The 25,645-nt window shown below is 40.4% G+C and overlaps 2 protein-coding genes across 3 annotated transcripts in view; one reads left to right on the top strand and one right to left on the bottom strand.

Annotated features, from left to right (window-relative positions):
- CARF (calcium responsive transcription factor) overlaps positions 1-10,805 on the bottom strand; it is a 36,057-nt gene extending 25,252 nt beyond the window's left edge. Inside the window, exons 1-5 of one of the 2 annotated variants that reach the window (XM_075153464.1) lie at positions 10,475-10,805; positions 8,655-8,927; positions 7,367-7,487; positions 5,006-5,135; positions 3,269-3,353 (exon numbers count right to left, since the gene is read on the bottom strand). In XM_075153464.1, the coding sequence (XP_075009565.1) occupies positions 3,269-3,353; positions 5,006-5,135; positions 7,367-7,487; positions 8,655-8,864 (546 nt within the window). In that variant the 5' untranslated portion in view covers positions 8,865-8,927; positions 10,475-10,805. Of the gene's footprint in view, positions 1-3,268; positions 3,354-5,005; positions 5,136-7,366; positions 7,488-8,654; positions 9,361-10,474 lie in introns of those variants that run through there. The other variant, XM_075153465.1, reaches the window with a different exon arrangement.
- Positions 10,806-15,220: 4,415 nt separating this feature from the next.
- On the top strand, positions 15,221-24,960 carry WDR12 (WD repeat domain 12). The gene is made up of 13 exons (XM_075153466.1): positions 15,221-15,530; positions 15,614-15,708; positions 16,971-17,065; positions 17,719-17,825; positions 18,683-18,798; positions 19,200-19,354; positions 20,114-20,159; positions 20,938-21,023; positions 21,221-21,361; positions 21,470-21,575; positions 22,361-22,493; positions 23,323-23,395; positions 24,147-24,960. The coding sequence occupies exons 1-13, from the start codon at positions 15,490-15,492 to the stop codon at positions 24,222-24,224; spliced, it is 1,272 nt and encodes a 423-aa protein (XP_075009567.1). The 5' UTR covers positions 15,221-15,489; the 3' UTR covers positions 24,225-24,960.
- The last annotated feature ends 685 nt before the right edge of the window (positions 24,961-25,645 follow it).

Raw genomic sequence — 25,645 nt, forward strand, 5'->3', positions numbered from 1 at the left:
AAGAACAAATGAACACCTTGTGAATGAACTGGGCCAGCACGGTGTTGCTGCTAGCGCAAGCCCAAAAGCAGAGGGTTATGTATGCACCGGCTGCATGAGTCATTCTGAGATACCAGTTGCTTACACTTCAGCAGCTCACTGCACTGCAAGCACACTGCTCCAGCAGTTAAGAAAGTCTACACAGGCTGCACTCACACAGCTGTGGTGAGAAAGAGAAGCTGGCAATTGTTTAGTCAGAAATTATAAATAACATTTCTGTCCAAAACTTGATCTGAAAAATCCAGGAGAGGCAAAGCAGCCTGCGAAGTACCAGAAGTACCTTCTTTACAGAAACCTGGGACGCCCCCTTTTGCAAGACGGATTACAGTACCACTCCACACAGTGAATACTGCGTGACCAGCGTTTTTCTTTCCGCATCTTATACCTGTCACTATAAATAGGTCATTGACCTTATTCTAGGGAGATGAGAGAAGACTGATAAAACTGTTGTGCCAGAAAAGTAGTGATAACAGTTAAGGCACTGTCTCCTATTCTGGCTTGCCTTCTGCACAAGATAGATCATTTTCCCAAAATTGGTGGGAGGGGAGGAGGAGGAGAAGAAAATCATATAGCACATAGGATCCCTGCTCTCTAGGAGCTTCCCAAGTAGGAACAAATGGACAAATGAGACCATCTGCCCCACAGAAATAAATGAACTTAGCTTTGTACAGATGATTAATTAATTCAGTTTTTAATTACACTCTATTTCAGTATGCCGATACACGCTGGAAACACATTCTGATCAGACCACTGAAAACTAAGTAGGTTATAGAAAATAACTTTTTTTTTCCAAAATTTAAAATCTACTTTTTATTAACAACGTAATTACCCTGAAGCAATCTGATACTTTCCAACCCTTTAACTCCAGCCAAGCTTCAAGGCAAAAAAAGGAGCAATTCCTTCACTCTCCCCTGGCCTCATCTCAGCAAGTATACATAAAAGCTTACGCTGAAGTACACATATCAAGACTGCAGTTTTCCTTGAGTGAACTACCAGCTGCGTACCAGAGGCATTACACTGTCTAGGCACAGCAAGCGTAAGCTGAACATTTCAAGGCAGTCAGGGAATCAACACCAAACACAGAGCGTAGTGCTAATTTTGGACAGCTGCAGCTTTTACTGCTCTGTGTTTGGCTGCAGTACTAACTGCCAAAGGAGTCATTGCCCTTTGGAGTTCAGTCTTGGCCAAGTCCCTGGGATATACGATCGGCAGCATGTACCGAGGCTATGCCATGGCTTCACCTGCTGGCATCTTCTATGAAATTCACACAGACCTCCACTCTGTTTGTTTCTATTCTGGCAAGTGACTGAAAAAGTGGAATTGTGAGTTGCCACATTTATCTGCACCTTTGCTCGATCTCCGGATTCCAGTTGGACCCTTCTATCCCGTTACTAGTAACAAAACATTCTGTAAGACAGTCACACCTGAAAGATAAATGACACCTCAAAATCCCATTGTCTCTAACCTGTGCCCATGAAAAGGCACATGCATCATAGCCGTCTCCAGTGGATTTACACTGTGTGACTCTCAAACTCAGCAAAGCAACTCTGCTGATAACACACAAGGAGGAAGAGAATTTGGGTTACTCCTCCTTGGATGGGCTGACTCTGCAGGAAGAACAGCAACAAAATAATTTTTTTTTTAAAGGAGCAGGGAAGATTAATGCATACAGGCAATAGTTCTGCTGAACAGCAGAGGCAGGTGTTTATATCCTCAGAACACGTTCAAACAGACAGTATTTTTACTTCCTTTTCTTTAAAAATAAGAACTCTCCTATAAATGCTGCTGCTGTGAATTTTAAACACAGTAGGTGAAATTTCTTGTAATAGATTCAGATAGACCAAGCAGACCATAATACAAGTCCTTCTATAAAATGAAACCAATAATAAATGATTCAGATAAGCTACATCGATGTTAAGCGGGGAAAGTATGTGCCACATAGTGCTAAAAACACAGTAACGGGGGTTATACATCTTACTGGACTTTAACAACTAACTGGCCATTTGAATTAAGTGACTCATTTATTCTGTGAAAACAGTATCTCCACCATGGAAGAATTAGTGTTATTAATTTTCTGACCTCTTAATGTTTAAGTTGATATAATAGTGGACAATACCATTTATAGGAAATAAAAGGCATACAACAAAAAGAAGAAAAGGTTAATATATTTAGTTAATTTAAAAATTATTTCTAAGTGCATACAGAAAGAAATTCCATTTCTAAATCCCTGCAACTGCAATTTCCAGTTATCAGCGGCCAAGACAATAGGAAAAACCTCAAATGGTAGGGATATCTAAAGAGGTGAACCAGCTGGACAGAGTATGAGTTTTCCTTTAAAAAAGTATTAAGGGAAAGTAAAATAAACATCTATGAGGAAGAGTCTGGTAGCAGGAGGAAGGGGTAGGTGATCTCTCAAGAATCTTCCCATCTCCCCTCCCTTCCTTTTAAGTGATTTATGATGCATTCTAGCTGTTGATATCATCCCAGTCATCAGGACAGTTCTGCAGACATCTAACAATATGCAAATAAAGAGAGAGTTCCGTTTAGGTCAAGAGCCATCACAGGGAATAAAGACAGAGCATTTTTTAACAAAAGAGAAAACAAGTACAAGTAACCATGCTGGTAGGAAAAAAAAACCACCACCAAAGAAAAACCCCAAACACTTGTGAGAATACCTAAAATAGAAATCCTTAGTAAAACATTGACATTAAGGTGCTCTGTTAAGTCTCAGACTTGACCCTGGCAAGTCACATAGATTTTGATTTCTAAGTGACAACATAAACTAATATGAACAGTTGCAGACTTAGGCCATACAAAAGCAATTTTATTCTTTAATTAATGGATCACTAAGGGCAATAAAAAACAGTTTGCTCAGCAGAAGACAGCAGAGCTTGCACTGTAGTTCAAGAGTGAACTCCAACATGGCACACAAAGTGTGGATCAGTGGCTTTTCCCAGCACTGTATGGCATCGAGATTTCAGAAGAACATTTTTTGCTTCAGGAGCTGTTGATGGTCAGTTATTCTAGTATTCCCAAAAAAGAAAGGGATTCCATAGCATTTTATGTGTTTAAATGTGCTAGTAGCACCAGCTAGTACCAGTACTATTTCATAATACCAGGAAGCTTGAACACAACTTCTACAACTATGAACATTATTCCTTTCATGGAATAGGATCCATATCTTAGATCTAGATGATAAAACATCAAGTCAGAATTCTTTGCAGCCCACCTCACAGTTCCTGAGACGGCGCGCCCATGCAGGCGTATTTGGCGGCAATGGCTGGAGAGGGATGGGAAAGGGATCTTCCACTACCCTGAAAAATAAAAAAATATAGTAAAAGTCTATACAGACATCCAGGAAAGCAACAATTTAGTCTAAACTACAGGTAACATATCAAATCTGTGCATTATGTATAACAGCATAATACAGCATATGATGAAACTACAGAATTGTATCAACTTGCCTTAAAAACCTGGGGTTCCTTTTCCCCATATTCCATTTCATTGTTAAAATAATTCACAGTACATATAAGTATTTAAAAACCCCACTGTTTTCTACATTCATGAAGACCTCTGAGCATTCAGTATTCTCAGTATTGTTGCTTGACAACAATAGACAAAACATGGTGAAATAAACCAGTTGATTGTCTTGATAATTTTCTTATGCAGACTGACGTTAGAATGCTAAAGATTAAAACCAATATCGCACACTTGTTAAATGCTACACATTTTAGTATATTTTAAATTACTGAAAACCAGCTCCAATAACTATTTTAAGTAAGTATATAGTTTCTTCATTCCCTAAATCCTGCGGCAGAAACAATGCTTACTCGATGTTTATTATTGCAAAACTCAAGTGCATCATCTCTTATCCATACAAATATGTCTCCTTTCCAGGATTATTTTTCTAACATGTACAGACTGTGTACACAAAATCCATTCATAAACTGTTTCTCTTCACTTGAAATGTTTCTCGAATATATATATAGAATTTGTGCTGTAGTGAGATTATTCTAATCTCTTACACGTCTTGATTTCAAAAGAGCATAAACCAATGTAAAGCCAGCCTGCAGTCTACAGAACAAATGTCGTCTTTGGGTTTTTTTTGGGTTTGTTTTGTTTTGATTTTTGTTTGGTTGTTTTTTTGTTGTTTTGTTTGGTTGGTTTGGTTTTGATTTTGGTTTTTTTTAAGCAAAAAAGAATCCCAGAGTATTTGGGAATTAAAATAGTGGGCATCACTTAACAAGGGAACAGAATCAGGTGGATATCAAGAGAAGAAAAGCATAACAACTATTTTAACTTTAGAACCTTTGCTAACCAATCTGCCTGTCTACGTGTTCCACTGAAACACACTCTCAGCAGCTGCTTTCTCATATTTTATCAAAGAAAGCTGAAGAAGTTATCCAGAGAACAAAAATTAGGCTCTCCCTGTTAATGCCAACTACTGAAATCTCTACCTAAAAAATTAATCTCTACAATCAACCCTTCTTGTGGTAGAATGGTTTATATAGGTTTTGCCCTTCAATTATGAAAGCTTCTTTCCCCCATCCCGAGAAAGTGATAAGCTATTGACTCAGTACAGAAACTCTGCTCCCTCAAACTTCAATTTTCCCTGCAGTTCCTTCACTGGATCACTTTCAACTCTTGGTTGGCAGTATCAGTGCTTATTTGGAGTAATTTCAGTAATTTGCACCATGCTACTTTAAATGCCCACCTATCGCTCTGGTCAGAATATATCCAACTATCTCTGGAATACAAGTACTTTAATTGCTTTTTCTGCTGCTCTGGCACATACAAAAGCTGCCTGCAAACACAGTTAGCTACACATCGTTCACTAGTACTAAGGGTTCATAACCTCTATTCTACGGTAATTTTGTGACTACCATTGCAAAAACAAACTGCAAGAAAGAATGGCAGTACTAACATAGATCAAAGTGATTGTTCATCCTTTTAACTCCTGACCTACCTGGTGGTTGTTTTTTTCGATACGGTGAGAGATGCCTGTGGATGTAGAATATAACTGCTTGCACTGTCTGCTATAGCAGCCACCGCCACAGTCTGCAAGTTCCCGTCACCACACTTCTCTTCTGAAACATCTTTGCAAAAATAAAACACCCTCCTGGTTAGTAACAGAACTCGGAATGGGGAAATGACAAGCTATGATTAAACTCTGGGTGTTGGAAAAGCAAGCATTTTGACGTATGAGATAAGATTTCTAAATGATAAAGTAGTTTAATAGTTGTGAATCAATACTCAAACTCTAGGCACACATATGAAGATACATTTGATAAGGTTGTATTCAAGGACTTTGGAAATCATGCTACTGCTAATGAATCCTTTCACAACAAAGGATGTTGTGAAACATAATCAGAAGAACTTGTAAATTACTCTGCTTTACATTTCCATGAATCCATATAGGATTGTTCAGCTGCAAATGACACACTGGTTGCTTTTAAAATAAGAAAAAAGGAGATTACGATACTGCTTTGTACTTAGAAAAGAACACCTAAGCAAGAAAAAACAGGCCTGTTGTAATTGCATCTGACATGCTGTTAGAACAAATGTTTTAGCCTTTCTTGATAACAGGGAGCAATCCATAAGCCAAAAAATCCTGTTAGATTGAAGCCTGTGTGTATAGTTAAACAAAACCTGTGAAAGCAGACATTGGTCTCAACATAAAGAAAAGGGAGCTCTCTTTAGATGTGGGAGTTTTGCCCTTCAATTATGAAAGCTTCTTTCCCCCATCCCGAGAGAGTGATAAGCTATTGACTCAGTACAGAAATCACTCCATTAGAAAGCTTGTGCCAGAAGATTCGTAAGTGTGCACCTCAGAGTAACACCACTCTGGCTCAAAGCTCAGAGCACTGGTTCCTTCTACACAGACGTGCCCTTAAGACACTAAGGTTTGCTCTGAAGCCTGTGCCATTTCATGCATTACCACCACCTGCAGGCAAGTGAAACTCAAGGGCTGACAGTCCATTCCCTTTCCCCTTTAATCTCCATAATAAACCATGGACAAGTCTTCCTAACTGTCTTTTAAAGATCAAATAACTTCAAAATCTTTTACACAGTAAGCCTCTAAAAAAAAAAACAACCCAACAAAAAGCTCCACAAAAAAACCCCGTAGCACTGTTGCAGAACATATATTCAAATACTGTGAAACTGGGCTATTTGCAAACAGGGAGCCCCATGTAGAATGAAAAATGGGAATACAAAAATACTATTCAGCATTGCAACTTATTGCCTACAAAAAGTAGCAGCGATTCTTTAGTAACTGAAGGCTTAGAGTCAGCTTAAAGTCATGCAAGACTACGCTGTAACCAAACAGTGGTTTTACCCCTGCAAGAGCTGGTGGAGAGGGAGGGAAGGATGAGCGTTAGGATGGGAGCAAGCCTTTCAATGCAAGGTCATGAAACCATATTCCAACTGTAAGTGAAAAAGGCTGGATCATGACTTGAATCCCAACTCTTTTTTCTATCCACCCAGCATCAGGACTCTAGTCTCATTCCACAGGAGCACTTAACTAGTGCTCAGATTTTGAAAATTTGCTCAGATTTTGAGAGTTTTATACAGAAAATGCAAAAACAGTTTAAAAAACCTTGGAGAGTTTAACAAAATGTGACAACCTAGTTCTCAGTCTTATTCTGTGACTGTAAACTAGTACACAGCATTTTGCCACCCAGCAAGGCTTGCAGATAAATAATCAATGCTTTCAGATTTCAGCATGTCCCTTTTCTAGAGAAAAGCTTAAAATTCACGCTTCTAGTTGTGCATCTCACCACATACTTAAAATGTGACAGTTAACATACTGAGGGAAAAAAGTTAGCAATGAAGTGAAAGTTACATTTCATTTTCTTCATTTGGAACTGGATTTCTACCTAGGTATTTCATTCCAGTGATCTGTGGAACAGACCTGAAAACATTAATTCTTCTATCTGCATTACATGAATTAACTACTTCACCCAAAATGAAGTAAACAGACACTGAAAATTTGAAGCTGATAGTACAGCTGTCTGACTTGGCACAGATAGCCTTATTAAAGGCAAATAAGGCAAGAAGCAGCTTTGTGCTTGGTATCTCAATTTATCCATCACATATCTAAAGTGAGCATAATAGCTCTTATTTCATAAGGCTTTTGTCCAACAGAAAACGTGGTGCATGGGCTGCCAGATTCATAATCAGAAAGCAGATTCAGAAAGTATGTATTTTTGTCTTATAACTGACTAAGGAAAGGAAACACATACAAACAAGGTGCTTAAAAAGAGATCATGCAGGATACGCTTAGTCACAGGAACACACACCCTCAAGTCTCACAGGTTAAACTCACCCTCTGTGCTGGTCACATCCAGCAGCTGACCTTGAGGAATAATCACTTGGGCCATTCCTGGCTGGGCAGAAGGAATGACATGCAGCACCTGTCCATTTTCTGACTGGCTGGCAACAATCATCTGTAAGGCAACCACACAAAAGCATGAACGGCACTAGTCTGTACGGTGATCATCACGCAGCATGACTGGGTTTGCTTATTACCAGAACAGGAAATATTATGGTTGGAATTAAGGCCTGTAAATTAAATTGATTTCACATTATAAGGAAACTGCCTATTTACTATCAATTTCTTAAAATTACTTTCCCCCTTTTAAAATAGCCCTTTAACTGATTAAAGGAGAGAAAGAAAAAAAAAACCCTTATGGGATTCTACAATGAATTACACATTTATTTGAAACTTACAACACTATTATTAAAGCTACCAAAAACCTGAAAGCCATTTATAGTTGGATTCACTGTAACCCCATTCATGGACTACCAGAATTAATCACAACACATAAAAATTTTGACCTTTACTCCTAAGAAACTGACCTCTATAGGCAGCATTTTATGCAAAAGCAGATAAAAGAAAAGCTCCAGGACTGCAAACAAAAATATAAATTAAATCTCCTAGAATTCTGGAAAACTTAAACAACTCCTCATGGTAAATTTTTCCATAATTACCAAGGACTTGTTCCCAACAATGTTATAAAACCTAAAATAACATAAAATATCGTCTTGTTTCTGATTTATTAGACTTTAAATGGGTGAAGTGTCTTTTAGTGCCCGTACAACACATGCCAGCCAAATCCTCTAAGTGAGAAAATTACATTTTTACAAAATAAGTGTTAAGAATTACAAAGCGCTAAATTTGTTAAGAATTACAAAGCTAAAAATTTGTTTTAAGCAAATTAATTGGGGGTGGGGAGAAGGAGAGACATAATGGGTTAGCTTATTGCTAATGTTCCAATCCCTCCAAAAACACACGGAGAGACTTATCCAGGGAATATAGAGAAAGCAGCAGTGGTAGAAGTATGAGATCTCATCACACAATAACATCCAGGCTTGATAATGAGAAAAGATGTAAGTTGTCGTTTAATAAAATTAGTAATGGCTGGAGACAGGATTTGCCTACCTGAGGAAGGACAACTGAAGCATGAACTGAACCACTGAAAAGTTTCACCTTGTTGCTAGAGATAAAGTCTGAATCAGCTGTTGTTACAACAAACAAGGACCACGTAAAAGAGCTCTTCAAAGAGCTCCCTCGTCTGTGACTACACCACCTGCCCTGTTTCAGACACACTCACCATCGGCACACTGGGCCCTCCTAGGGGCTGCAACTCGTAGAGAGGCTGCCCGGTTTGGTCTACCAGGTGGAACTCCTCTGCAGAATGAGGCTGCGGCTGGGGTGGCCGCGCGGGCGCAGCCGATGATGGAGAACTGCCCGAGAGGCGTACTGCGATGGGTAAGGCTGCAGGAGAGTCACTCTGTCCAAACAATGGATCCCTGGAATCCATGCAGGTTAGATGCTTTCACAGAGGAAAAACAGTAAAATGTACTTTAATCTTGAGCAGCAATTTCTATTAAAAAAAAAAAAAGAAAGAAAGAAGAAGAAAAGAACATTTAAAACCAGTGTGCTGTATTGTATACTCCGAGGGAGCTCTTGTCCTTCTGATCAAGAGGCTACTAGCTAACACTAGCAGTTCTATTTTTGTTTTCCATTTCCAAGCTGAAAATGTATTCATATTTCTGCTTCCTAGAATAAACTCTCTCTACTAAGAGGAAAGAAAATCCCTTGTGCCCAACGTCTGTTCCCCAAAACCACTCACCACTTAAAAACATCTCAAGTCTACCCAGAAACTGAGAGAACTTATACCAAAACCAAAACTGTAAAACTTCCACCAACTTCATTTGACTTCAAAAGAAATCCTAGATACTATTCCACTTGGCCTTTAGATACATGCATTTAGCTACGAAGATAAAAATCTCTGTACGCTTTCTTAATTCTTTTCCACAGAAGAAACACAAGCAACACAAAACCACCAATTCAAGTCCAAGAATTATACAGTGCAAGACCAAGAATCAGATTTTGCAAGTCTCAAAAAATAGGTACTCAGAGCTTATTCTCATCAAGCTTGCAGAATCAAGGTCTTACAGCACATCCCATTTTCATTAAATTTAAATGTTTAAGCACAAATATCTGTCTGTTGAAACTCTGACAACACAAATATTAAACACATAAAAATAATGGAAAATCGGCAGCCCTTGCGTAAAATATCATGTCAGGCTGTCATCTGGCCAATGCAAGAAGGACTGCAATTGTTGTATCTCTTGCAGCAATCTCACAAACAACTCTGACATTTCTGCTACAAAAATTTGTAAACTACAAATCCAAAGAGTGGGGAAAAATGTTTCTAAACTTTATATTGAAGTCAGACCTGGGCCAAATAACCTTCTCAAAAATTCTGCAGGTATAAATCTTCTGTGCTGAAATTGTCTACTGTAAACTACACCAGAAAAGCAGCAACAAATAAATGGCACTAGCTGTGTTAAAGACATTATGCAGAGATCATAAGCACACTATTAAATCACTACCTGAAAGATATTTTATGTTAGCTGAAGTAATCTGCAGAAGAACATTTATGCACAGAAATCTCTCTGACCAGGAATATCTGGCAATGTTTGATAACAAATACATTAAAGACTCCCCTTCCTCAATACCTACACAGATGTCCTGTGTCCCTGGATTCTTATTTGCTACATTTGGTCACTAAGCAATCTGACTGATTTTCAAGTATTCTGAACCCCTCCTACTCCAAGGCACGTTATCAAGTATCCTTTTATTAAAGGATTTTGTTAACACAATAAAACATGTATTTCTTCAGCACTGTAGCAGGATCTATTAATATAATTACTAAAGGTTGTCATTACACATAACATCTGGATATTCATCAGTTCAAAAATGAATGGCACAAGAATCCAAGGGAAGGAACTTTCGTACTTCTTTAAAAGACACAATGTATTACTATAAAGGCAAGAAAAAACACATTGATGATATATCATACTGTAAATTTATCAGAGAGGATGTAAAGAAAGCATCTACAAAGACAGGACATTCGTACCTCACCTGAAAAACCCGATCATTTGTTTCTGACTCTCCTGTACTATTACAGTTGCCTATGAACAAATCATTAGATACTTCCATAGCAATGTCATGGTCAGCTCCATTTTCTTCCATTACAAAATGACCTGAAAAAGTTACAAAGGTTTATTTCAGCCTTCTGTACTTTAGCCTCGACCAAGACAATGCTGCAGGGTTTTTTTTGGTCTTACAAATTTAATCTTACAAATTCTAATGCCGTTGCAAGCTAACAGCAAAGCCCTCAAGAAATCCTTGCCTCCTTATCACTTTATTACTCACTGCAGAAAAATTTCAGTGTGTTGCTCCAGAGGTACAGTTTAGCCTCTCATATAAGACAATTTGCTTGACTTGTCTTATACGAGTCACACACAGATACAAAACACACACGCACACTCTCATGATTTTCATCTAACTATGTCCACAAGCACTCAACTAACAACCATATACATCTAGAGAACACTTAATATTTAAAGATATGCCAGCACTGCTTTACAAAAATATTAGTCATCTACTTCCATAATCAACAGACATGATTTGCATTACCCAACTCTGTCATGCAGCCATCTTGAAGTAAATTACATTTGTTTTAAAGGGTTATAAAACAACAAATAAATGAAATAAAATTACTATTGTTAGTCTAGCAATAAGCTTTGGATAACAAAAACACCAGATATCTGAAACAAAATTCGGCATTAATCATGTGATGAAAGACAAAAAGACAGAGTTCCCAGCACTTTGAAGATCTACCTCCTATCCCAAAGAAAAGTACTTCAAGGAGCTCAGCTGCCCACTATAAACATTCAAGCAAACAGAATCATTGGACAGGGAATTGCCACATCCACAGGATAAGGCTTTCACCCAGACAGTAGTACACCCTTTAAAGCAGTGACCAATCCCAAATATGCATAAGCAATAAAACAAAATGACAAATCAACTTGGCCCCTACATTACTAGATTACATATATACTAGACTACACACATAATATGCCAAACTGAATAGAAGAAAACTTAATTCCTGCAGTTTGGAGTGAGGGAGGGGGAAAGGTGTTCAGGATTTTTCCCTTCAGTATTTATTTTAAAAACAGGCAGCATTATATTTGCACATGACTCCTACCAGCTTTATCTTCTTCACCACACCACATAGTAAATTCCTTGAGATGGACCTTCTTGGCTGTGGTATTTCAACCGTTTACAGCTTTAGTAAGGAGAATATAAAAGGCTAGAGAGTCACTTGAAAAGAACTGTACAACCCTGGGAGCACTGATTTATTTTGCTCTGCAAAGATATAAAGGACCACAGGCAAAGTAAATCCACATCTCCTTGGCTTTTGAAGCTGAATAAAGCATCCTGCTGATACAAACAACATTGTGAAGTTAAGCTGCTCATATGCTCAATATACTAAATACTTTAATCTAAAGCAGATTTATTTTTCCATTCAATTTTCAAGTGATGACACTCCAAATCAAGTTCCAAATGAAGTTACCTCACGTTTACTAAATATTTTGTAGCTTTGAATCTGAGAACAATTGAGATGTTTCAGTTAAAATGTCTGAAACACGTTAGCAGCAAATGAAAAAAAGACAAGAAAACTAGATTTCATCATCACTCAGCCATTTCCCCTCAGTTAAAAGATGTAAAGAAGACATGTCAGTTTTGCCAAAGCAGCACATTTAGTTCTTTGAGATAAACCGAAGAAGTTTGTTCCAGAGGTACCGATGGCACATACCCTGAGCGTGCTGGAACCCAACTACAGAACACAAAGACAGACGAATCGGGGTGGACCAACAGCACGAGTAGCCCAATATCCTGTATCTAACACCGGTTAATAATAAAGCTCAGGATAAAAATCACAGCAGTAGGGTAAATATACAGTGATATTTATCCAGCTTCCTCTTATAAGCAGTCTAGAAATATATGAAGTTTTATCTTTGTGTTTAAAAAATGCCCTTGGTACATTTTTGTCCTGTGACTTTGCCTAATCACTGTTCTAACCCAGGCAAACCATTGGCACGCACATCACCCCGGACAATGAACTTCATGTTTTAACCATCCAGGTTTCATTAACCTAAGTGCTGTGCAACCCCAAACAAAAAAGACTTTCTTTTTGTCTTAAAGAAATATACTTTTACAGATACTTACAAGTACAGACATAGTTAAGAAATTTTATAGTTGTATAAATATTGCTAACAAATTCCCCAAACAAGACAGCTAAATCCTGTATACATATATATGTATGAATATTTTGTCATGAATGAGTAGTTAACACACAAGTATCTCTTTTCATAAACACTTTACATAAGTGCCACAAAAATTTCCCATTTCCACTAACACCACTGTATCCCACATTTAACAACAGGTTGCAGGAGGAATGTGGGAGTTTAATATTAGCGTAAAACGGGATCAACACCTGTATCCTCTGTGCACGCATCAAACAGGCAGCTCACCATGCCTCAGCTTTAGCCTTAATGCAGCTCCACCCAAACCACTCTATGGGCTGCTCTCTGTGAAGTCCACCATTCCAAGGCCGTTTCCAACTCAAGGCTTAGTGCATTTTAACGCCATAGGACTGCTTCCTTCGCCCTGCCTCCACTTGGAAAGCACTTTGCACAAAATAAAGGGAAATCTATGGCCATTGCTATCCTTGGTTCAACTCTACAAAAAGCGCAAGCAGCCACAGAAACTGCTAGCACAGGCAAACACGATAACCATCAAGAGCATTTTATGCAGGGTCTTACAGACAGGATCTTCAAGACAGCAAACATTATGCACTGCAATCTAGCCTACACATTACCATCAGTGGTTCAATTCCAAAGACAAATGCACTGATAGTTCAAGATCATTTAGCAAAACACAAAAGGCAGTCAGATCTCGATTTATGTAGCCGTCAAGAACTCCCGTGATAACACAGCTGCCAGGGGCACCTCTTGCAATGCTGGGTTCTCACAGACACAACTTGCATAACATCAGGGACTCTCAACAGTAACAGGATTTCAGTGCCCACGCTGAGGTGAACCTTTCTTGTAACAGCTGCAATCTCTTCTCTAATCCAGAAGCCCACATACTGATTCTTAATATATAAACTTTTAAAGACACTAACAGAAAAGTCAAACTAGCATTACTTTAAAATCCTATTATTGACCAGTCACATCTCCGCCCTACCTTAAGGCAGAGTATTAGATTTCTGTATTTTTTTGTCTCCGATTCTTTGTTCTATGGCAATACCTATACCTACCAACTACAAGCAGCGGTCCCTAAAAATAAACCAGTTCTAGACTGACATAATTTTAAGGCCTCGTATGACTGCTTTCTTCTGCCTTCCCTCAGTTACAAGGCCTCCTTGTGAAGACAACATGCAGCCAGCTCCCAAAGGGAAGTACTATCTTGCAAAATCCCAGAGCTAATTATTTTAACACTGAGTGAATATAGCAAGATTTTAGTCATGAGAGGAAACCTAAACTGTAAAAAACAAGTAAGACCATTGTGATAATAAGCACATTCTACCTAGGAGTGCTCTGTCGGGGCAGGAAGGAAGGAATTCTCTTATATTTTTCAAGTCTTCAATGCATACCCATTAAAAAAAAAAAAAAGTACATCAAAACTTGACTGTGCAAGTTCATGTTTTCAGCACTTCTGATAGCAATATTGCCCTCAAGTAAATGAGTTACAATTAGCTTTATATTAACTTGTACAAGGTTTGAGATTTAGCTCCTCCCTATCATTAAAGAGCAGCGTTAAGAATGCACAGATCATCTGGGGACTCCTACTTAAAAGGTTTCTCAAGTAAATCACTTTTGTGTAGTTAGCACAAGTATCTGGAAAATGCACCTGTGTCAATTACGTTGACAAACAATATGTTAGATCTTTTAAGTACACTTAAGAAATAGATGAGATTTCAGAGTCTCACAAAACATCAAGACTCCACACCTGCCTGCTCCATCAAGTTGCCCCAACCTGAGTCACCACACAGGGAAAGCTCAGCTGTTCCCCGAGAGGCCACAAGTAACTGTCAAAAAGGCGGGAAAAAAGATATATAAGCCAGGCACACAGCAGGTACTCACACAAGCAGCCTTCTCCCAAAAAAGAAAATTCACTTACAGCTTCTTTTAGAGTCCACTGCATGTTGGGTTTATTACTTTTAGGAGGAAGTTTATTGTTGATGTGTCACTTCACATGCAAAGAAACACAACCCAAGTTACACCAAGAAGACACCATCAGCAGCGAACAGCCCCACACGCCAGCTCGCCGGCTCCGGCAACCCCGCAGCCCCACGCGGGGAACTACCCACCGCCACGGGGGCAAGGCCGGTACCGCGGGCTGCCCCGCCCCGCCCCGCCCGGCCGGGGGTGCCGCAAGGCGGCCCCGGGTGAGGGGGAGGCACGGGACCCCCCTCCAGCGGCGCAAGGGCCTGCGAGTGCCCCACGGAAAGCGCCCCCCACCCCTGGCCCTGAGGGGAACGGGGGTCGCCTCATCCGCTGCCCCTCGCCCCCCGGTCACACCCCTCCGCTCCACAGCCCCGGGACGGGGGGAGCGGGACACACCAGCGCGGGTCCCGCCCGCCGCCCCGGGAGAAGAGGGCGGCCCAGCCGCCGCCAGCCCCGCGGGGAGCGGCGGAGGATCCAGAAGGGGTCTACTCAACCTCGCCTCGGCTCCCGCAGGCACCGCCATGCAGACCCACCCTCGGCGCACGCGCGCCTCCGCGCCCGCCCTCCGGCCGGCAGGGAGGGGGCGCGCGGGGGGCGCCGGGAAGGTGGCGGCGCGGGGCCTCTCGGGAGCCGCCGTAGCTCGCGGGCCGGGGCTCGCGCGGCATGCTGGGCGTTGCGGTCTCCACGGCAACCCGCCGCCGGCCGCCTGGCGCAGCGGGCTCGGCGGCGGCAGCGGGCGGCGCGGCCCCGGGCCAGGGCAGGGTCCTCGGCGGGGCGGGGAGGCGGTGCCCCGCGGGCGGGCGCGGCTAATCGCGGCACGTGGTCGGGGGCGAGGCCGGCGGCGGCAGCGGCGGCAGCATGGCGCAGCTCACGGCGCGGTTCCGCACCGAGAACCGCAGGTGAGGGGGCGGCCACCCGGGCCGGGGGGGTGGGTTTGAGGCCGGGGTAACGCAGAGGCGGTGACGGCGCTGTGTGCCCGCAGGTACGCCGTGGAGGATGTGCCCTTCTCGGTGCCCGCGGCCTCCGAGACCACCGACCTCAGCCACCTCATCAACAAGCTGCTGGCGGCCGGCAACGGTAGGTGCCGGGGCGGGCGGCCGCCTCTCCCGAGCGGGAGCCCCGAGCAGGCGCCGGCCTCGCACGCGCGCCTTTCCTTCAGAGCCGCTCTGCCAAGCGGTGACAAGTTCCGCTTCGTCCCCGTGTTTCTGACCACACGCCCCGGGTGAGGGCACCGCCTGCGGCTCTGCCACCAGGCACCAGGCGAGCCGGGCTCACGCTTCAGCTGAACTGGACCCGTTGCAGCGCACGGTGCCGCAAAGCGGGACGGCTCGGGGCAGGCCCGGCCTAAGAAACGTGCTGTCACAGTCAGAAGCAGCACCCCGGTGCCCACAGGCCCCTCGGTGAGGTCAGGCTTCAGCCTGAGCCCGTCCTGCCCTTCCGTTTTGGTCTGGCTGTCCGGAGTAAGGCACTCTTTGAACTTGATCTGAAACTCAGCAGTGCTGGTGGGCAGTCCCAGCAGGAGCGCTCCAAAGGCTGGATTAGCATGTGCCCAGCACCACAGACCAAGCTGCCCCAGCTTGGTCCCGTTCCCCATTCCGGGGGAATGAAGTGTTCCACAAAACCTGGCAAAAGAACTAATGAAACCAAAAGTTTGGTTTTTGTGAAAGCCTTTGAGAAGAGCCCAACCATTCTGTCAATGCTAGCTGAAATGGCCCTGAATGACTTGAAAGATTCTGGGGGGAAAGACACCTGTGCAATGTTGTTGAAAAATCCCATTTCTTTAAGAAATGAGACTAACTGTATCTTAACCTGCTGAGATTTCTGCAAGTTGCTTTTAACCCATCAAGTTGCAAAGAACCTTTAATAGAAAACTAGTGCACACTGCACTGCTCTTGTTGGAATGTGGGGCCTTTGTCAGCTATGCCATTACAGAGGGAGAAATATGAACCAAAAATTCTTAGGACTTTCCTATTGCTGCCTCAAATACAGGGCTTTAGCTAGTGATGATAAAGATGTGGGCTAGCAGTGGCAAGCTCCATACAAAACAGTGTTGAAGCACCATTGTGGTTTGATTAGACGTAGCTACAGGGAGAAGGATTTAGAAAATAATGTGTTAACAGTAAGAGGCAAACTTAACTCTCTGAACCCCAACAGCAAATTTTCCTTCCCTCTTAACTCACATAATCCTGTGGAATTCATGGGCTGCCCACTTACAACTGGGAGAAGAAACGAACTGTTTTGTTGGGGGTTTTTTGTTTGGTTTTTGTCTTTTTTTAACCTCTTGCTGGTATCAAATAAATAGTGACACCTGAGCACGGATTTTTCCTAATTTGTTTCAGCGGATCACAAATATGTGGAATTTGACTTCCTTATCAATGGCCAGTTCTTGCGTATGCCGCTGGTCACGCACATGGAAACGGAAAATATCTCCACGGTAAGTCATACTCGGTTTCTCCCCATCTTGGACAGTAGAACAGACTTAGCCAGTTTACTTCAATCTGATTTAGGTATTACACTGTCATCCTGACTAGATAGATTTCCCTGCTCAGTTTTATTTCTTTTCTGACTTTCCCAGGAGAATTCCCTGTATGTTTAAATCCATTCTGAACTGCAAAGGGATTAGAGAGTATGGGACTGAGCAGTGCAAGGAACATCATTGTCCAATCTGTTGTCTATATACAGTTCAGAGGGGGAATTCTTGTCTTCTTCAGTTCATCATTAATACATTTTTGTCTCCTGCTCTATTAGTTACATTGGGGGATTATGGTGGGAGGTTAGTATTACCTCTCGAAAATGTTGTGAAGTATTTTAGACACCAGTTTTGTATGCGTAAATACAGAAGAAGAGGAACCTGAGAAGAGTGAAATTACTTGCTTTTGCTTCCAGCTTGCTATTAATAATAATTTGACAAAAATATGGAAAGCAATATAATTCAGACGCTTTTTTCCTAAAGACGTTAATTCTTTAATAAACTTTAATAAACAAAATAAACTTGTATATTTGCACCACACTGCAGTTAAATATTACTGCTATTGATTAAAAAAAAAATAAAACCACACTAAATAAGTATTTTGTCTCTGAGCTTAGGAAGAAGTGGTGGAAATAGAGTATGTGGAGAAATATATGGCCCCTCAGCCAGAGGAATGCATCTTCCATGATGACTGGATCAGTTCTGTTCAAGCCACTGAAGAATGGTACCACACTAAGCCAATTCTAAGTTTTGTCTTGCTTATTCCTGTTGTGTGCAGAGGACTCTATGGTGTCAAATGGAGTGGTATTCTGTCTAATAATCTGTCGGGGTTTTTTTTCCCCCCTCTTTGCTCCGTTTTTGGTTTGGTTTGGTTTTAACCTGTCAAGTCAGTCAGCTACTTGCTTTTCTAAGCAGTTCAGTTTTAACACCTCTATTCTATGCTGACAGTGACTTTAACACAAGTAGAAAACAGCTAGAGTCACTGAACATGAAATACTGTTAACACGAATAATACAAATGCTGTTTACCATCCTTTCTCTTAAAGGACAGCAAGATTTCCTTATCTCTCTTTTTAGCCTAAACCCTTGACTTGAAATGTGATATTCATTAGCAACAAATATAATAGTGTACCTTTATGCAGAGCTTTTCTTTAAAAAAACCCAACCAACCATCAATCAACTAGGCAATTTTCCTATATTAAGTAATGGTTTGAAAATGCTTTGAGATTGTCAGGTAACATACCACGAACAACAAATTACCTTTTATTTTAAATAACATAAGCGATCTCAAGTCTCACCTACCAGAATATACAGTACTCTCATTGCTTTTCTTTTTGGCCTGTACTCCTAGCCTTACAGGTCTAGGTTTTAATGAAGCTTTGCTCTGTAACAACAAGATTTTTTTACTTTTCCAAACACTTTCTTTTTTTTTTTAAAAACACACCAAGTAGCTATATTTTGAATTTGTTTCAGCTAACCAATTACTATGCTAACGTTTTTCCAAATTTCTGGTTGAGGCTTTTTTTCATAAAAACATTGTTGGTTTTAATGACAATAATGTTTTAAATTCTGTACCCTGTAGGATATTAACTGGCTGCTACGATCAGACTGCTCGAATCTGGTCTTTGGAAGGAAAATCCATCATGACAATAGCTGGGCATACAGAAGTAGTGAAGGATGTGGCATGGGTGAAGCAAGGTCAGTATATATATTAGGGGAGTAGTAATAGTTTGATTTATCGGGGGAAAAATGTCAGCATTCCTCAACCATGAATATTTAATTATCTAAATGCTACAATTATTTCGATCTCTGTCAGTGGTGTTAGAAATGAAGTCATGATGCGAGTAGAACAGTCCTTTAACAGTAATGAGTATAGTAAGTTTAACATGTACGTTGTCTATTCACCTTGCAGTCTTCGTTAGCAAATATTGGTATGTATATTCATATTAACTGTACTTGCAGGGTAACATGATGTAAACTGAGATGTGTATGAGTTTCTATCTATCTGTTATTTCTTCTTTGAATAGAATAATTATATATAGATTATAAAGACTTTGGAAAGCCAAGTTGGGTGCGAGCATGACTTTTTTCTTCCTCAGATAGTTTATCGTGCCTATTACTCAGTGCTTCTATGGACCAAACTGTCCTGCTATGGGAGTGGAATGTGGAGAAAAACAAAGTGAAAGCCCTTCACTGCTGCAGGGGACACGCTGGGAGTGTAGACTCCATAGCTGTTGATTGCACGAGAACTAAAGTGAGTGACTCCTGGAAAGAAACCTTTGTCTTTTGGGATGTTAGCAAACCGTATCTCAAAAATCATCTTTTTGTCCCTGCATAGATACTAGTCATTATGTTACTATGACTGACACACTGATAAGTTTCCAGTCTTGTTATAAATGATGGTTATTGAGGATTAGGAGTGCTACATCAACTCTAGGCCATCTTTTCAAAGTGATGCACTTAACCTCTGGTATCACAAAAAGCTGAAGGCGACTTTAGGTAGCACAAGCCATTATACTGGTTTTGACCTCTGTGAGTGAAGTTGAATGTTTATTTTTAAGGAAATTTTACTTTTAACGCATGTGAATTTTGCATTATAATGAACGATTTTCAAATTTGACCTAAGTTTTCACAGTAGTTTTGGTGGGGAAAAAAATTTCCACAGTGATACTCAGAAAAAGCAGATGGTAGAAGAGGTCCTTTCCCTTCATCCAGGAATTCAACAGTTAAGAGCACTCACACCAAAGGTGGAGTCATCGCTCCCAGCTTGACTCAGACAGGTTAAAATAAAATCTTTTGGTGCTGAAGGAAATGAAGAGATATTTTATAGATATTTTTCCTGCAAAGGAAGGAAAAAGAATAATTTGATCTATGCCAAACTTTTTTTTTTTTTTTGAGGAGCCCAGCACAGTGTTATACTCTATTGGTTAATTTTTCAAGCAGGAAGTGTATGTAGTATGGCTTACACGGTCTGTCTGGATCAACTTTTAACAAAATGTTTCTGTTCATACAGTTCTGCAGTGGATCCTGGGATAAGATGTTAAAGATCTGGTCTGCAGGTAAGATAAGCGTAAGCTGGGATTCTTGGCGCTCTTAAAAAAACTTGTACTTACAATAACCTGAAAGATGGATATCTGAATACTTTTTTCTTTAAGAAAATTTGAGCCTATAATATTAAAAGCAAGCTAGAACTTTTTTTTTTGGCAAGGCTATACATCACTATATTAAGTTACTGTTTTGGTTGGTAACACAATTTCAGATATGGTTATCCACTGCGTGCTGATGGTTATTTTATTCAGAACACAGTACTTTGTCTTTCATTTATTTTTAATGGATTTATATAAAAACGTGCAGGTTTGAGTACAGACTTTTTACAAATCAAAAGTTGGTGGGTTATTTTCCTGTGCTATTATTGACACCATAATATGGAGGACAGTAAGATGACCAAGTCTTTTCTAGAAGTGTAGGCTAATCCCATTTGATCTAAATGCTTTCTTTCACTGTTCCAAGTCATATGCTTTCAGTTTGTGAGTATATATGTAGGTCTTGTATCTAAAAGAAAGATTGTGTTTATGACACACCTGAATTACTGTTGGAATTTTCCGTGAGTAAGGATGGTCTTAAAAATTCATTGGGACTTCATTTTAAAACTCTGTGACCTGGAGAATATCACTTAATCTGTATTCGTTTTCCTCTTGCTCAAAATGGAGAGAATACTGATCTGATCAGAGGTGTAAGGTTAAAATATTCACGCATTGTAGACAGGTTAGGTACTGTAAATATGGGGTTTTGCAATTCAGATACTTCTAGATCAAGTCTGACTGTCTTCTGTCACAGTACCTACAGATGAAGAGGATGAAATGGAAGAAGCAGCTAACAGACCACGGAAGAAGCAGAAAACTGAACAGTTGGGACTAACAAGGGTAAGATGAGCTCCAGGTTTGTCCAGGTTTTTATTTTAGAAGTGTGGCCACACAAAATATTTTCTCTTTGTTAAAAGTGACTATATGAAAACTTTTGGTGATATGTCTCAGGCTGATCAGACACGTATTTTTATTTGTTGAAAGAATAGATTTTTTGACGATATTCGATCTAATCTCCTCTCAACTTTAAATTCTAGACTCCCCTGGCAACGCTGTCTGGCCACACAGAAGCTGTCTCCTCTGTGCTGTGGTCAGATGCTGAAGAAATTTGCAGTGCGTCGTGGGACCACACCATCAAACTCTGGGACGCCGAGACTGGCGATCTCAAATCAACTTTGGTGAGATCATTATACTTTGTCTGTAGGTTCAGCAGAAGTCCAGCTCAAAGAAAAAGTTGTGCAAAATAGTAGGTCCTCTCCTAGAGTTACTGTTTTCTTTTCTGACAGACAGGAAACAAAGTGTTTAATTCTGTCTCCTACTCACCACTGTGCCGACGCCTCGCATCCGGGAGCACTGACAGACATATTAGACTATGGGATCCTCGCAGCAAAGGTGAGCTAAGACATGCATGTTCTCAAAGTTGTTTTTTAAAAATCAGAACTTCTCCCTCTTGGGGGAGATCTCAAAAACTGTTTCTGGTCCCTCTGCTTGAAACAAGCCATTTGGGGGCTTTCATTAAATACGAAGATTACATCTATCTTCCGTAATCTGGTGCAAGACTTCTTTTGATTTCTCACCTACTAATTTAGAAAACTAACTCAACTTAGGTTTTCCCTGTGCAGTTGCAGGCCTGAACTTTTTTTTTTTGGTAAGGTTCACACCTAAGTTGGTTGGACCATCATTAAAGTAAAATAATGGTCACTTTGTATTATATTAACCACCTGTTAATATAGTAGTGCCATGTCTGGCAGGATTGCAGATAACTTATGACTGAGCCTACCAGATTTATTTCATAGACACGTTTACTTGTTTAGCTTCTATAAATCTAATCCAGAGTTTAACAGTATTATCTTCTTATATGTTAATAACAAAAGCATTTTTTTTGTTTGCCTTTTCAAAAATCTTTGAAAAGAAAGTTTAGTGACAAACTAGATTTTGTTTGTTTTGGTTTTGGTTTGGGTTCCCCCCCTCCCTGAACTTGTGTGGCTTATATTTTTGTTTGCTTTCTTTAAAGTTCACTTTGATTTTTGAAGTTAGAATTACTGGTGGGAGAAACACTTACCTTGAAAACAAATATGTTGCTGATGGCTTTTCTCACTGGATTTTGTATACATCTTAAAAGCACCAATTTCAGTTGGCATCCACTGATGTCTTTTTTTCCCTCTTTTTCTGTTCAGATGGCTCCTTGGTTCTCCTGTCTCTGACATCTCACACAGGCTGGGTGACATCTGTGAAGTGGTCACCTACCCATGAGCATCAGCTGATCTCTGGTTCTCTGGACAACATTGTGAAGCTCTGGGACACAAGGAGGTAAAATAAACATGCATTTTCTGCTGTTCAAAGGCACTTAAGCTTACAGGGTCGGTTAACTTAAATACCAAAAGCAGTCCGAGACATTCATTGGAAACTCCTGTGGCATTCGTAAAAATCCTCTAGGTTTTAGGAGTCAAGCGTATAACAAAAGGGAGAAAAATACTTACCAGAGGACCTCTGGCTTAACATCTGTGAGAGCTGTATGGCGTTCCAACACAGGACTTACCTGGCATTAACAGCAGCATTGACTGACAGGCAGAAGGCAGTAACCATAACATTGCTACTGGGATTAGGAACAGCCGAAGGTCTGCTAACCATTCCTCTATTTTAAGGAATAAAATACATTCTCTTTCCAAGGAGTGAGCCTAACGGTGTGAAGTTTCTCTTGCTACTCTTTTCAGACCTTTCGTTACAAATTTCCAAGCAATGAAATGATTTGCATTCAGAAGACACGAATGGCTTTTCTGGAAAACACACACAGTTGAGCAGCATCCACACATGGAAGAAGGAAACTATATAATAAGCTGTTCCTAACAAGCAGATTGATTAAATTTCAGTCTCAAGGTAGATTGCAAGCAGGTGAAAAAAGGTTGCTGCTTTTCTCTTTGGGGATGTAGGACAGGTTAACCTGATGTGATCAGCTCTGGAGAAAGCAGAGAAAACGTCACAGATGGTAGATATCTGTACTCTCTGAAAGTGGTTACAGCTGCTAGACAACATCTGTCTGATAGCATTGTGATAGTATTTCTTCCAGGGACTAATTTTGTTTTCTGTGATTGCTCACGTAACTTCAAACATGTGACTGTAAATACCTGTGTTTTACCAGTTGCAAAGCTCCTCTCTATGACTTGGCTGCTCATGAAGACAAGGTTTTGTGTGTGGACTGGACAGAGGCAGGGGTAAGAATCTGAAGAGCAAGTTACTCAATTTATATGCATGGTGGTTAGGAAGAGGGCTAAAAGCAGTCATGGACTATGTTTTTTCTTTATGCTTAAAGACAGAAGAGAATAGGAAGTTTTAATTGTGCTGTGGTTATACTGGGTTGATAACTGGGTGTTATTGTATACGCACTGCAGCACTTCCCCATGCTACTGTGCAAAGGAGTAGGATGGGAGTTTAAGCTCTGTAGCATGAAGTGGGCGTCACACAGATATTCCAATCAAGGAGAGATGGGAGAACAGCACCACACCTTGCTGAGAAAATACATATTCCAAGGTACCATTTGCTGCCATGGAGACTAAAGCAGCAGCGTGAACTGACAGCTGGGGCATGGCAGTACATGTAGAAGGGGGAGAACTATATAATCCTCTACAGCAAGCTGTTCTGCTACTGTAGTGGTACGCGTATGTATAAAATGGGGAAAAACATTTTGTTAGTGTTCAAGATTCTCAGTGTGCCTCCTATTCTCAGTAAAAGGCAGGAAAAGCTTTAGAAATTTTCCTGCAAAAACTTTGCTTCTAATTTTAGGAGGAGGGTAAGACCCAAGGTTGCTTCTGCACTTTGATTCTGGGTTTTACTCATGCATTAACAGTTCATTATTCATTACTTCTTTTTATGTCTTCAAAGGATAGAAAATCAGAGTCCTCAGGTTTTGTGTAGGTATTTTGCTTAGTTCTGATATTAATCACAATTTTCTTTTCCTCTCATCAGTTGCTGTTGAGTGGAGGTGCAGACAACAAACTGTATTGCTACAGATACCCAGCTACAGCCTCGGATGTTGGAGCATGAAGGTCAACAGCCAGAACCCTTTTTTTAAAAAAAGATTTTTGCAGCAGTTGCTCTCTGTTAGCATCCCTACACAACCAACATCTGAAGAAAGGAGTTTTTTGTTGCTCAGAGCGCTGCTGTTCCTGTTTTTTTGTATTGGTAACCTATATCCATATTTGTCACAGAAAAATGGCAACAGGCAGTTATGAATGTGATTAGTGTGAAACAAAGCAAAGGGCATTTCCTCCCTTTTTGATGGCTTTGAATTAACATGTTTTAAATTACTATTTTTATAGCCCTTTTAATAAGGAGTAAACTGTTCCTGATACTTACAGAAAAATTACTCACTGGACTAAATTATTTTTTGAGTTTACCTGCTTTCCCTTGAAAAAAAATAAAGCTTTTATCTACAGTTCATTGGTTTAGTGCCTCACTTCAGATAAAAATCAGACTTCAGCTCTCCTTTCAGTATGGCTGTTGGCAGTTCTTACGAGAAGGTCCTTAACTGATGAACCCAGACTTCTTTCTAGGATGAAGACATAGTACGTTTGCAGTGCAAATGGTATAATATAAAGGAACTTGACAGATTTACTGGCAGATGAAATAGTCTGGTTTTTTGTTGCTCATAAGTTAGGGCTGTAAATTACTTTATAAGAATATGCCTGCCTTGTGCCACAGTACATGTTATGTTGCAGTACAACTAATGTGGTATCTCCTAAAAAGCAGCAGGTGGATAGAAACAAGTGGAGGATCACACAGAGAAGAAAGAAGAAAAATTAATTTGTTCCTAGAAAGAATGGATACAAGAAGTTGCAATAGCTTTTAGGTTGATAGAGGATGAGTAGTATCCAGACATACTCATTTTCTCTGCTGGTGGTCTTGCTTTTAATTCAGCATTTAAATGAAAAAGCTATTACTGCAGTTTGTTAGATGCCATATATGTGATGTTAAACCAGCACATAGTTTAACAATGTGGAAACCAAACTTTAATATCCTCACTAATGTCTTAGCTTTCAATAACTGTAAGACCTGTACAGCACAATCAAGTCAAAGGCTTAAATTGCAACGTTAATAATTTTTCTTTGAAGAGTGAAAACTCTGACCTCCAGGTACAATATGGACAAGTTCTGAGTAAGCAGCTTAGGAAATACCAGAAGAGCAAAACTATGAAGAAAACGGCAAGGGTACAGGGGAAGGATCTCTGACCCCTTGGCTCTGCAAGTAATGTACTGCAACTAACAGACTAACCTTTATTTACAAACGCTGCTTACAAGGAATTAGTTGTCTCGCCACCATCTTATCCCCATGTGCATGTTCTTAGTACGTGCTTCATCCTTTCTAAAGCAATATACACTATTCATACCTTAATATAGCAACTAATTGTGTTTTTTTCTTATTTAAACTTTATTCCTTTAAAACATTGCCTTCTATTTACTCCACAA

This window comes from Calonectris borealis, chromosome 6, assembly GCF_964195595.1.
Source record: "Calonectris borealis chromosome 6, bCalBor7.hap1.2, whole genome shotgun sequence".
Taxonomy (NCBI): Eukaryota; Metazoa; Chordata; class Aves; order Procellariiformes; family Procellariidae; genus Calonectris; species Calonectris borealis.

Excerpts from the sequence above, each read along its gene's own strand:
- WDR12 (XM_075153466.1), top strand. The coding sequence starts at position 15,490 with ATGGCGCAGCTCACGGCGCGGTTCCGCACCGAGAACCGCAG. Across the intron at positions 19,355-20,113 it reads TTGATTGCACGAGAACTAAA|TTCTGCAGTGGATCCTGGGA; the intron begins GTGAGTGACTCC and ends CTGTTCATACAG. Across the intron at positions 20,160-20,937 it reads GTTAAAGATCTGGTCTGCAG|TACCTACAGATGAAGAGGAT; the intron begins GTAAGATAAGCG and ends CTTCTGTCACAG.